We start from the raw sequence: 13,077 nt of genomic DNA, 5'->3' as shown, positions 1-13,077 counted from the left end.
ACAACAACAGGGGTTCGCGATTTAAAACATCTTTCTGAAAAGTGCAAGCGGCATGAAAGTAGCCGAAGCCATCTTGACAACGCTATGAGGCTCCAAATTTTTGGGAAACTTAGCATTGCCCAACAGCTAGATGAAGGCTACAGGATTGGCATTAGAAGGCACAATGAAGAGGTCACAAAAAATAGACACATCCTGTCTAGAATAATAGACTGTGTGAAATTTTGTGGTGCGTTTGAGCTGGCTTTGCGTGGCCATGATGAGAGCGAGGGCTCGGATAATCCCGGGATATTCCGTGGCCTGGTCGATTTTGTTGCTTCCCTTGATGGAGTTCTGAAAGAGCACCTCGAGAATGCCACTGTGTTTAAGGGAACTTCAAAGACCGTGCAGAACGAGCTGTTGGACTGTATGTTGTCTGTTGTGAGGGAGCAAATAATCCAAGACGTACAGACGTAGCGACTTTCTCTCAATCCAGGCCGACGAGACCACCGATATTGCCACACAGTGCCAACTTGTGCTTGTGCTGCGGTACATTGACGCCAAAAGCAACGTGCAGGAGAGGTTTTTTGAGTTTATTCCTCTGCGTTCAACTACAGCTGATTCCATCGCTACAGTACTAAAAGAACGTCTTGCTGTCATCCTTCCTGAGGATCAAAAGAGTAAACTCATCTCCCAAACTTATGATGGAGCCAGCGTGATGAGGGGTGCCACTGCAGGTGTTCAAAGGAAGATGCAAGATGTGTACCCAAATGCCCATTACATCCACTGCTATGCACACCAACTCAATCTGATAATGCAACAGGCCACTTCTCACATATCCAAAGTGAGGATTTTTTTTTTCTGACCTTGGAGGATTTTCCAGCTTTTTCTCAAGATCACCCAAGCGCACAGATGTCCTTGATAAAGTAGTCGCACATAGACTACCAACATCAAGCAATGTTAGATGGAACTTCCACAGCCGTGCAATCAATACAGTGTTTGAGCACAGAGAGGACCTCATCCGCTGTTTTCAATCTATTAGAGACTCAGGTGACTTTGACCCCGTTACCGTCAGAGAGGCAGGAGCCTTTGCCATGCTGCTGGAGAATCAGGATTTCAAGTTTTTTTTGCAACTTTTCCACAACATCATGCCACATGTGGACCTCCTCTATGCCAAACTCCAGAAGAAGGACATAGATTCAGTCCACATCAGGGGGAGCATCCAGCAGTTTCAGCAGGACATACAGAAGATCAGGTATTCCTTGTTTTGCATTTTTATTATTATTATTATTATTATTCATACACTTTCTTATTCCTTTACAGAAATTCTCTCCATTCTCTGGTTGACCAATGCAGTGAAGGTGGTTCTCAACCTAAGAGGCGGCGGTCACTCAGTCCAGAGGTCTATGAACGGATTGCAGCAGAAGTGAGTTTTTATTTCAGTCAAAATAAACCATTACCAACAAGCTTAACTGCATTTATTTACCTTCTATGGGTACTAGTAAATGTCCTCTCATGTCTTTGATTTTAAGATAAAGAAATATTTAAATGATATAAATGAATATAAATAATAGTAAGAATAAAAAAATGCCCATTGGTTTTGTTAACTTTACTATGAGAGGATTACTATTCCATGTTTGTGGGATCAATGTCAGGAGCAATAATATTGTAGTCACCAAAGATATTTACAGTTACCCACAGATGGTAACTGAAACAATGCAGTTTAATTTGTTGCAAGCACAATGGCTTTTGTAGATGATACAATGACCAGGTCTCTTTTCAAACAAGAGTCTTTAAGTGTATCATTATAGAAGCATTATTTTAAAAAAAGTTAAGAAGTATTTTGGAGATCAGTTTTGTTGATTATAAGCTGGTTATATTGGGCTTTATGAAACTATAATAAATGTATATGCATTTTTTTTTTTTTTTTTACTACTAGGTGATGTTCTTAACCAAAAGGATTTGTTATTCTTCTGTTCTCTCTTGTGGACAACATTAGTATTATGGCCTTCATCTCTGAATCTGATTAAAATAATAGCTGGCATTTTAAAAATTGATGTCAAAAGTTCATGAAGCTTGACATGTTTATGAAGTTTTGACAAATTATGGATTCAAACACTAAAAGTGGTCACCCTTTATAACTTAAATTGGTCATTTTAAATGTAGCAGTTGAAATTGACACTGTCATAACTACATAATTTTTGTTTTTATCCTTTAGGTCTGTGATACCATACTCCGACACACATTGGAAAGGTTCTCCTTCACAGACCACCTCGTTAGTGCCACCTTGCTGCAAGCAGACAGGTTTGAGCAGTATACAATGGCATTTCCTGAAGATGCACTAAGCAGGACTCTGAAGGCCTATCCAGTGCTCGACGGAAGTAAGCTGAAGACAGAGCTTAGTCTTATCTACTGCAAGGAAGAGTTTAGAGCCTGTTGTGGTGCTTTGGACCTACTCCAGCTGTTTATGGAGAACAATCTTGAGGAAGTCTTTTCAGAGACTGTAACTCTCCTAAAGATTCTTGTAACCACACCCATGACCACAGCAGAAGCTGAGAGGTGCTTCTCAACCTTGAAAAGAATTAAAACATTTCTGAGAAATAGCATGACCCAAGAGAGGCTGAATGCATTGGCCATGTTGTCAATAGAGAAGAGACTGGTGACTGAGATGACTGACTTTAACCAGAAGGTCATTGAGAAATTTGCAAGCCAGAAAGAAAGGAGAGCAAAATTTGTTTTCAAGTAGTACTACTGGCCAGTGATTAGGCAACATTTCTGTGTGTGTGTTTGATTATATTAATTACTTCATTACTGATAATAAACCCAATTTGAACTAAAATTCACTGATTTGTGGTACATTTATTAGCAGTCGTATTTTTGTGTTTTTTTTTTTTTGATACATCACCTGATAAATGGCTTTTACACTCCGGTATTACTAACAGTTTTTTTTTTTTTTTTTGCGCCCCCCCCCAAATTTTTTTAGCACCAGCCGCCACTGGAATAGAATAGAATAGAATAAGTACAAAGGAATAACAATATACAAAAAAATAATTAAAGAAAAACACAGGTATGTTATGTACAAGTGCAAGAAAATGTAAATAACTATGTGTGGTGAATAAATAAGTGGTGTGTATTATGATTATTGCCAAGTTAACTGTTAATGAGAAAAATTGCTTGAGGGAATAGACTGTTCTTGTGCCTGGCCATTCTGGTCCTGAGTGCTCTGTAACACTGACCAGGCAGCAACAGTTTGAAGAGGAAGTAGGCTGAGTGAGAAGGGTCCAGAATGATTTTGCCAGCCTTTGTACTCATTCTGTGATGAGTGCAGTTATTGGAAAGTGGGGAAAGTTGTACCAGTGACTCGATCAGCAGTCCGGATTATTTATTGTAGTCTACTGAAGTCAGTTCTGGTAGCTGAGCTGAACCAGACAGTTATAGAAGTGCAGAGGACGGATTCAGTGACTGCAGAGCAGAACTGTTTCAGCCGCGCCTGTGGCAGGTTGAACTTCCTTAGCTGGTGAAGGAAGCACAGCCTCTGCGGGGCCTTCTTGACAATGGAGTCTGTCTGGTCTATGAGTCAATGTGTGTGTGTAAACTGCCACTTCAGGTCCTGAGAGATGGTGGTGCCCATGAAGTGTGGTCTCATCTGCAAACTTAAGGAGCTTGACAAAGGAGTCTTTAGAGGTGCAGTTGTTGGTGTACAGGGAGAAGAGCAGTGGGGAGAGAACACACACCAGTGCTGATCGAAAAGCTGCATTTGGATATTCAACCCAAGTCTTGGAGCAGCTCGTAACACAAATACACTTTTTTTTTTTTTTTAAATAATGTTTTTTTTTTTAATTATTATTTCATATTATTGTTCAAATCAACCTGGTTTTGTAAATCTTTGTGGGCCGTATGTTTGACACCCCTGATTTAATCAATCCAAAATTATTCTGCATTTCATGGGCCATTCCTATAAAACAAGATAGTGAAAGACCACACACATGACAGTGTGATGCTGTGTGTCTCTGTGTCTCCAGTCTCTATTGTGTGTCTGACTGTGACGTCTCTGTAGCGGTTCCTTATTCACCATCAGCTCATCCTGAGGAAACTGGACCGATATCTACATACTGAGAGTCCTAGACTAAAACACACAGACAGACACATATGAGTTATGAGACATTACTGCTGTCACATCACATCAGCAAAACATTTCAGAAAAACAGTATATTCATATTACAGCCTGAGATATGAATAAACAATTGATCATAGATTAATAACAGTGAATGATAAACAACTCTCTCTTTATCATTACACACAGAGGCACTGAAAGAGATGAAAATATTCATATATTTATAAATCATCACATAATTAAACAGTTTAAAGTACAGAGACTAAAGTATAGCTGAATTATTATATTTTATTCTCCAGTTACACACATATGAGGCCTGTTACTAAACTTTGGCCATTTTAAAATGATTTAAATAATAATATACTCACAATAGAATACTGTGTCCAGTTTATAACGTGGATCATCTTTTAGATCAAAGAGTAACTTCATTCCTGATTTTCCTAGTTTATTCCTAAATAAATACAGTTCTGTCAGGTGTGAGGGGTTTGATCTCAGTGCTGAAGCCAGAGCAGCACAACCTTCATCTGTGACACCACAATTACTCAACCTGTAGAGAACAATGACAATGTTCAAGTGTCTGCAGTTTGTTATTGACTGTGGTCCCAGAGTAGGAGATGAGATATGAAGCCATGTGTTCCCCATTACATCTCATTTATTAACTCTTGTGATTAAACACATTGTGTCATGTTTGACAGCTTATAAACTGAACAGAAATCGCTAAAATCACACATTGGTCAACATTCAGGTTAAATCTTTATGACATCTATGAGAACACACTGGGCCTTAGTTATGAAACAAACGTACAACAGAAAATTAGGCGTATGGTCGTTTCTACGCAATACTTGGAATTTATCAATCTGGGGTGCGTTTCCCAAAAGCACCGTTAGCCAACTATGGTCGCAAGTTCCGTCATTACCAAAATAGTTCAACGATTCGGTGTTTCCTGAAACCATAGTTCAAACGAACATTCACAAACAGCGTCACAAACTTGGTTGGAACTACAGCTCTCGGCCTATGGTTAGAAGCATAGTTCCTTGTTAGTAAGACATATGGGCTCAATAAACTATGCTCTTGGGCACAATAAGCAAGCTAACATGCAGTACAATCTATATCTTTCACTCGACCTAAATATAAATGCATTTTAATCTATGTTTTTTTAGCTTCCTCTGCAAGCGACGTTTTTGAATAGTGCGCATTAGTGATGGGTCGTTCTTGAACGATTCGTTCATTTTGAACGAATCTTTAATGTGACTCGGGACGAACGAGTCGCCTCGGGGAGTGATTCGTTCAGTCGCGCATGCGCAACATCCTATTAGGTTCTGTACTGGAATTAGTTCACCTGTTTTAGAGTCGTTCGTTCACCTTATGGGGCTGTCACGTGATGAACGAACGACTCAAACCCGAGGACTCAAAAGATGAACTAATCAATTCTCCTTCCGGCTCAGACTGCATAGGTTAACATTACGGGGATGTCACGTGATGAACGAACGACTCAAACCCGAAGACTCAAAAGATGAACTAATCAATTCTCCTTCCGGCTCAGACTGCATAGGTTAACATTACGGGGATGTCACGTGATGAACGAACGACTCAAACCCGAAGACTCAAAAGATGAACTAATCAATTCTCCTTCCGGCTCAGGCTGCATAGGTTAACATTACGGGGATGTCACGTGATGAACGAACGACTCAAACCCGAGGACTCGAGAGATGAACTAATCAATTCTCTTTCCGGCTCAGACTGCGTTGGTTAGCTAATTGGGCTGTCACGTGATGAACGAACAACTCAAACCCGAAAACTTGTCAGATAAGAGGCGAGGTGAGCGAATCATAGACTAAAGACCCAGGTAAACAATGAATGAATCTTTTCTGTTTCTTATAGCATTATAGTTTTATTTTGTTTGTAGTGTGATCAACGTTTGTGTAAGCAGTAGATGTGTTAGGGAGGTAAAACGTAACATTTTAATTATATTTTGCTAAAATGAACGAAATGAACGAAATGACTCGAAAAAAGATTCGTTCATTTTGCTGAACGAGACTCAAAGGACCGAGTCGGTAAAATGATCCGAACTTCCCATCACTAGTGCGCATGCGCATACATGCCTACGGGAACCCTGGAGTATGATGTAAGAGGGAACCCGCGATGAATGAAACATCAAATAAAGCGAAATGACATGGAACAAAAATAGTAAATTAGTCATCAGGTGCCATGTTTAATATAGCTGCATTTTAGAGATCTCTAATAAGTTAAATTGCATAAATTATTACTCGGTGACGTCATTAACAACGGCCCTACATTGTTGAACTAATGTGGTTGAAACAACGGAGATGCGATCGTGTTCGGGAAACAGTCGTGACTAGCTAGTTCATTTCCACAACAATGCATCGTACTATGGAGGTTAATCAGCGAGTTACGTCGTTGTACGGGAAACGCACCCCTGTATAGCTGTGTTTTGCGAACAGGGCCGTCGCACGCATGGTTGCAATGTGTTCATTGTGAAACACAAAAGTTATATTATTTTTAATTCTTAAAAAACGCCATTATTTTATTTGAAAAAGTTAATCATTTTATTTTATTGACAAAATATTTTAGTTTTTGTGTATACATTTTTAATTTGATCAGATAGCATTTTAAGCTGTCATATGGTCATGTTACAACGTGCCCCTCACGTGTTACAATGTACCCCACCTACGGGGCATGTTGTCACTTTTCACTTCCTTTCTTTTGAGGTTAATAACGAAAAACGTACACACTGTAATTATGAAACAAAGCCACATACTTGTACTAGACAAGTGTGAAATTAATGTGGATAAAAAAATTATACCCCCACTTGGATTTACACAAACTGAGAAATTTAAAAAGAGTTAGGTTGTGCCCCGCGCTCCCCTAAAAACAGGTTGCAGCCTAAACTTAAACGTTATGTAATTTAATTACATACAAATTTTCCATCCATTTAGATTACATAGTTTTAATATAAATCAATAAACTTAATGTGATTCATATGCATCAGTCATACGTGAATGAAACAGGTCAAGTTTATGTAATAGTTCCCAGTGTTAAACAAACACTGCACAGTGTTCATGTGTTTCCACAATACAGAGTGTTAAAGTTTTATTTTTATCTTTGGCTGTGGCTGATTTTTGTGTTTCTCTTTCCTTTGTGATTCTGCTTGTAAACAACAGGTGTTCATCATTATTGGTCAATCATGACATAATTATCTCCTTAACTCCAACACTGTGTCAATGCTACTTTAACACTGTGTAGTGTGGAAATACATGAACACTGAGCAGGGTTTGTTTAACACCGGGAACTATTACATAAACTTTACCTGTTTCATTCATGCATGACTGATGCAAGTTTATTGATTTGTTTATATTAAAACCATGCAATCTAAATGGATGGAAAATTTGTATGCAATTGAATTACATAAAGTTTAAGTTTAGGCTGCAACATTTCTAAGTGTGTACGCAAGTTTTTGAGTTAGCCTGAATTTGCGCTTAGCATAGAGAATTTCGGAGAATTGTATAATGACAGCATTTTGTTCATTTGTTCATTTAGATTATTTTCCTGGCCAACAAACAAAGCTTTTTATTCTTTTATGCCGTTAGAGTTATATGCGCAAATAGCAGCATAAACAACAGACCATCGTCGCATCACCCACCTGCCGCACTTCGGTGAACAGAGAAAAACTGAAATTATAAAAGGAATAAAATAAATAGGGCTATAACAGATTAACAAAAGGAAAAAAATAAAAAAACCTCTGCGACAAGTATAGGGCACTTTCGTTTTTGTGACACTCTTAATGCATTTTATTAGTTATATCTTTACTTTATTAAATGTAACTGATCGCACAAGCGTCTCACAGGCACACACACAAATTTCAGCATTGCTAACTTGACATTTCAGTCATTAATCAAACTAAAATGCAGTCAGTCAAGCATAAAAGTTACACTGCTCAATTTAAAAGGTCTCCTGTAAAATCAGCGTGCAGCGCCAAAATAAACATTTTTGCGTATGTGAAGGATGATTTACATGGATATTGGAACTCAAATGAAGTACAAAGACTTTTACATCATGGATAATAGTTTTTTTTAATGTCTAAATATTTTTATTTTATTATTTATTTTGCATTTCAACGACATGGATAATAGTCTAGCAACCAAATGTTACATGGCAAAAATGGAAACATCTGGATGTCGATGAGAGAGGCTTGTGAGCCCAATGCTGTTTTGCTTTACTTATTAATTTTAGCTTGACGTTTGTATTCTGTATTAACTAGCCTGTTTCGTTATATTTATTGGTATTTAATATACATGCTGTATAATTAATGCTATTGTTTGCAAATATAAGGTTAAATTGTGTTTTTAGAGTAAGATCAATTTCTATTTCATGAGTTTACTTCCTCTTTTTGGCCGGGTTTCATTTCTCTGTGTCGTAAACTCTAGGGTCAAAGCTTCTAAACCGGGGTGTTTTAGGGGCGTGATATTTAAATGACGATTGTTTTCAGCCGCCACATTTATCAACGTATAATCATTCGTACGAATGTTTCATGAATCTCATCAGAGAGAGAATCTTACCACAGTTTCGCCAGTTTACAGTTGCAGTCCTCCAGTCCAGCAGACAGCAGCGTGACTCCAAAATTTCCTATTTTATTCCCAGTCAGATCCAGTTGTCTCAGGTGTGAGGGGTTTGATCTCAGAGCTGAAGCCAGAGCAGCACAACCTTCATCTGTGACGCCACAATCCCTCAACCTGGAGAGAACAATGACACACTCTTCACTCTCTCAGATCACATTTGCTGTAAATCCATTAGTAAAGAGAAAATAAAAATCAATGTATGATGGATCACTGGACTGAGATTTAAAACGAGCAAAATTAGGTTTCTCATTCAAGAAAGATAAATATTTCTTTATTGCACTGTGTCACAGTGCATCTCTTTGACTAGAGACTTTTTTATTATGAAAATGACATATATGTTTTGAGCGAGTTGAACACCAATTATCACAGATATGTTTGTCAGTGATTATGTGTGATATAATGATGTTCCTGTTCCTGTCATTTCTTCTTCAGTTTGACGTTTAATGATTCATAAACTTCACTATGTCGAAGTATGTATTGTGTTGTGTTAAGAAGTAAAGCAAGACTGGTGTTCAGGTTAAATGTTATTGCTTCTGTATAAAAAATTACATATCATAAATAGTCACATTTTCGTACTGGAACATTTTCCCCACTTTTCTTTAGTAATTTTGTCTGCTAACAGTCAAGCCTTTGCTAACAAGACAGGCTATTAGCAATTAGTGTAAACAGACAATCCATTTAAAGGTTTTGCTAATGCAGGTTTAACATGAACACTGAAGTCCACACATGTACAAGAAACAGTCACACAATGTTTTACTTTCTGATTTTGACAGTTGTTTCATCCAATCAGTAGTAAGTATTTTATTTATAAATAATAGCCTACCTAATATTTCCATTTTGTCTTTGACTTGTCATTGTGTTTTCAGACTTTTTTTGGGTGATTTGTTTTTCACTTCACAAATACTTTACAGTGTGTCATATATAATCTTACCACAGATTCTCCAGTTTACAGTGAGGATTTTGTAGAACATCAAAGAGCAGATTCAAAGAATTTCCTATTTTATTGCTAGACAGATCCAGGTGTCTCAGGTGTGAGGGGTTTGATCTCAGAGCTGAAGCCAGAGCAGCACAACCTTCATCTGTGACACCACAATCCCTCAACCTGTAGAGAACAATGACACACTTCAATCTCTCAGATCAGATCAGTTTAACAGTGAATCCATTAATAAAGAGAAAGTACAAATCGATGTGTGATGGATCATTGGACTGAGAGTTAAAATGTCAAAGAACAAAAAACATGATCATAAATCATCTGAAATCTTGTTTAAAAAAGATAAATAATATTTCTTTATTGCACTGTCAGTAGGGCTGCACGATAAATCAAAATGAAATTGCGATTAATCAAAAGCTGCAATTGTCATGCGTATTTTTCAGTGAAGCACAGTTCTGTTATCAGCAGTAAATCTCTACACAACTGGCTTTACTGAAAAAATGTGCCTCCAATTAATCGTGCAGCCCTAACTGTCAGTGTTTTTAACCAAATTATCTGTCTTATGTAGACATTCATACAAATCTGTTTAATCACACTATTCATTACACAGTCTATACTGTTATTTTGTTCTGTTTTATGGAGTAGTGGTGTGTGTGTGTTTCTCCACCATCACCCAAGAATAATAAAACCTGAGATCAGCTAAACTGTGAGATATTATTTATATTTAGTGTAAATTGTGTCAGATAGTACTTACATCTCAATGTATTGCAGTGTATTACAAAACAGCATGTAATAAGACATTCTTTAAATATTATCCTATTCATTATAAAGAAATGCTGCCTTATAGTGTTTTTTGTATCTATTCCTAAAGCCACCCAGTGATTTTGCCAGGTAAGACATGTTTCCTGGACCAACATCTTTTGTTGATCCTGGAACAACATTACTGTCCAAAAATAACTTAACCCAATCCCTAACCCTAGGCCTAACCCTAACTATAATTTACTCCTAAAAACAGAGGAAAATGATAGCTGATTAACAAGGGTGTAGAAGCATCTAAGGTTACACTTTATTTTGATAGTCCACTTTAGACATTCTACTAACTATAAGTAACTTTGCAACTACATGTCAGCTAATTCTCATTAATTTGCAACTACATGTCTACAAACTCTCAGAGCAGACTGTTAAGTTAGGTTTAGGGTTAGTAGAATAAGTTGACATTTACTTGCAAAGTTTAGAATAGTATTAGAAGATATTAAGCAGACAGTCTACTAATACTCTAAGGACTAGCTGACACGCAGTTGCAAAATTACTTACTGTTAGTAGAATGTCTAAAGTGGACTATCATCTAACTCTGATCATAAGCCTAAAACTCACATTTCCTGAAAAGTTCTCTCTCAATTCTGACTGGTTGATTGAAATGCTGATCTAGGAACATGTTGTACTTGGTGAAATCACATTCACCACCCCTAAACCTGCTCCTAATCATACTGAAGCTGCTGATAAGTAAATGTGTTCTTAAAAAAAACAGGAAGTGAGTCACGGTTTTGAGTTTGGGAACAATACGAGCTGCATGTGGTTGATTCACCAGCCCATCTGATCAACATGAGGACACCACATACAATTTCAATTATAGGTCAGTTAAATACCTGTTAGACACTTTATTACCATGTTTTGAATATTTTCTTAGATTTTCTTTAATGTAAACACCACTCGGAGCTAAAATGCAATAAGAAAAAAAAAAAAAAAAAAAAAAGAAATGCAGATTTGTACTCTGATTGGTTGGCTCAAAAGCCCACTGTCTTTACTCCCCCCACTTATCTGACTGGTTTCTTTGGTCATTTGTCTGCTAACAGTCAAACCTTCACTAACAAGAGACAGACAATCCATTTAAAGGTTTTGCTAATGCAAAAACAGGTTTATTGTGAACACTGAAGTCCACACATGTACAAGAAACAAAGTCACACGATGTTTTACTTTCTGTGTTTACTTTCTGACAGTTGTCTCATCCAGTGTTCGGGAAAGTTACTTTTAAAAGTAATGCATTACAAAATTGCATTACTCCCTAAAAAAGGTAACTAATTACGTTAGTTACATTTTATCTAAAGTAATGTGTTACATTGCTTTTGTGTTACTTTTTCAATCTGGGCAAGGCTTGCTTGTTTGTTTTAATATAAAAAGTTAAAATTTTGTCAAATGTAAAAGCCCTTTTACACCAAAAGCCTCAAGGCGTGGTCACACTGCACTTTTCTTCCCACTGACTTCCATTCATACGCATGCAAATGCGTCAGAATGGAAACGCAAGCCCATGTGAAAAGTTTTGACATTTTCCTGCATTCCAAAGTTCAAGCTTGGTGAATTCTGACCTGCGAACTCGCATCACGTGACACCATGTGACCAACAGCAGACTGATATGTCACAGCAAGACCAGTGGTGTATGAGACACCCCCGCAGCCACCAAGGTGCGTGGGGGCCCCCAAAATTAAGTGTGAGCAGAACATAATTCACTCCCTCCTTTTACTAAATCGTGTGCACAACTTACTAACTTGTTCATTGATTTGATTTAATTAAATCCAGGTCACGATTTGGTAATGTCATGACTTAGCAAAATGAGAGAACAAATATAATAATAATAGTAATAATAATAAATATAGTTGCAAGCAGCAATTGTGGGGCCAAGCACAAAAGAGGCAAAATAAGGAGCTAAGCATGGCAAGTAGCAACAAACCAACTACAACAATGAGTGATTAAAGACCTTTTAGGATGATATCAGTTGAGATGGCTGAAAAATCATAAATACAACCACCAATTTGATCACTTTAGACCAATAGGTGGTGCTGTTTTCAAATTGATGTGGCGTTTTCAGTGTGAGATGACAATGACACAAAGTTTGGTGTTATTATGTTAAGGCTTTACAGAGATACAGCCTCAGAGTCATTTTGGCATCATGCCTCCAAGTGGCACTGTACAAAAACGGTTCTGTCTATTGACACGAAATCCATAACTTTGTGTAAGCATAGTATGAAGATGATTTGAGTCAAATTTGGTGAAAATCGGACCAACGGTCTAGGTCTAGTTCGTACAAGTCGGTTTTGTACATTCATCAAAATGGCAAAAAGGAAGTTCAGCCAACAATGGTATGTATGTTGTCGGCATGACCCAAGTTTTATTACAATAGGCTAATGCAATCAAAAGTTATTAGCATTTTTGGAAATTTCATTATTAATGTTTAATGAATGGTGTATTACTTCTGACCAATAGGTGGCGCCATTACCAAATTGATGTGATGTGGTCAGTGTGAGGTGACAATGGCACATATAAAATTTGGTGTTAATATGTCAAAGCTTTGCAGAGATACAGCCTCAGATGCAGTTTGCCATCTTTCAAGCAAATTCGTTGATGCGTCAAACGAAAACCATTTA

The 13,077-nt window shown here is 37.4% G+C and overlaps 2 protein-coding genes across 2 annotated transcripts in view; one reads left to right on the top strand and one right to left on the bottom strand.

Annotated features, from left to right (window-relative positions):
• The first annotated feature begins 462 nt into the window (after positions 1-462).
• On the top strand, positions 463-2,785 carry LOC127160038 (uncharacterized). Its single transcript, XM_051102716.1, has 3 exons — positions 463-1,231; positions 1,300-1,402; positions 2,195-2,785. Exons 1-3 carry the CDS (start codon positions 1,071-1,073, stop codon positions 2,720-2,722), a joined length of 792 nt encoding a protein of 263 aa, XP_050958673.1. The 5' UTR covers positions 463-1,070; the 3' UTR covers positions 2,723-2,785.
• Positions 2,786-4,050: 1,265 nt separating this feature from the next.
• Positions 4,051-13,077, bottom strand: part of LOC127160037 (protein NLRC3) — a 60,118-nt gene continuing 51,091 nt past the window's right edge. The window contains exon 6 of the mRNA XM_051102715.1: positions 4,051-4,102. Within this exon, the coding sequence (XP_050958672.1) occupies positions 4,051-4,102 (52 nt within the window). The remainder of the gene's footprint in view (positions 4,103-13,077) is intronic.

This window comes from Labeo rohita, unplaced genomic scaffold, assembly GCF_022985175.1.
Source record: "Labeo rohita strain BAU-BD-2019 unplaced genomic scaffold, IGBB_LRoh.1.0 scaffold_280, whole genome shotgun sequence".
Lineage (NCBI taxonomy): Eukaryota > Metazoa > Chordata > Actinopteri > Cypriniformes > Cyprinidae > Labeo > Labeo rohita.
This window is presented reverse-complemented; position numbering and strand designations above follow the sequence as displayed.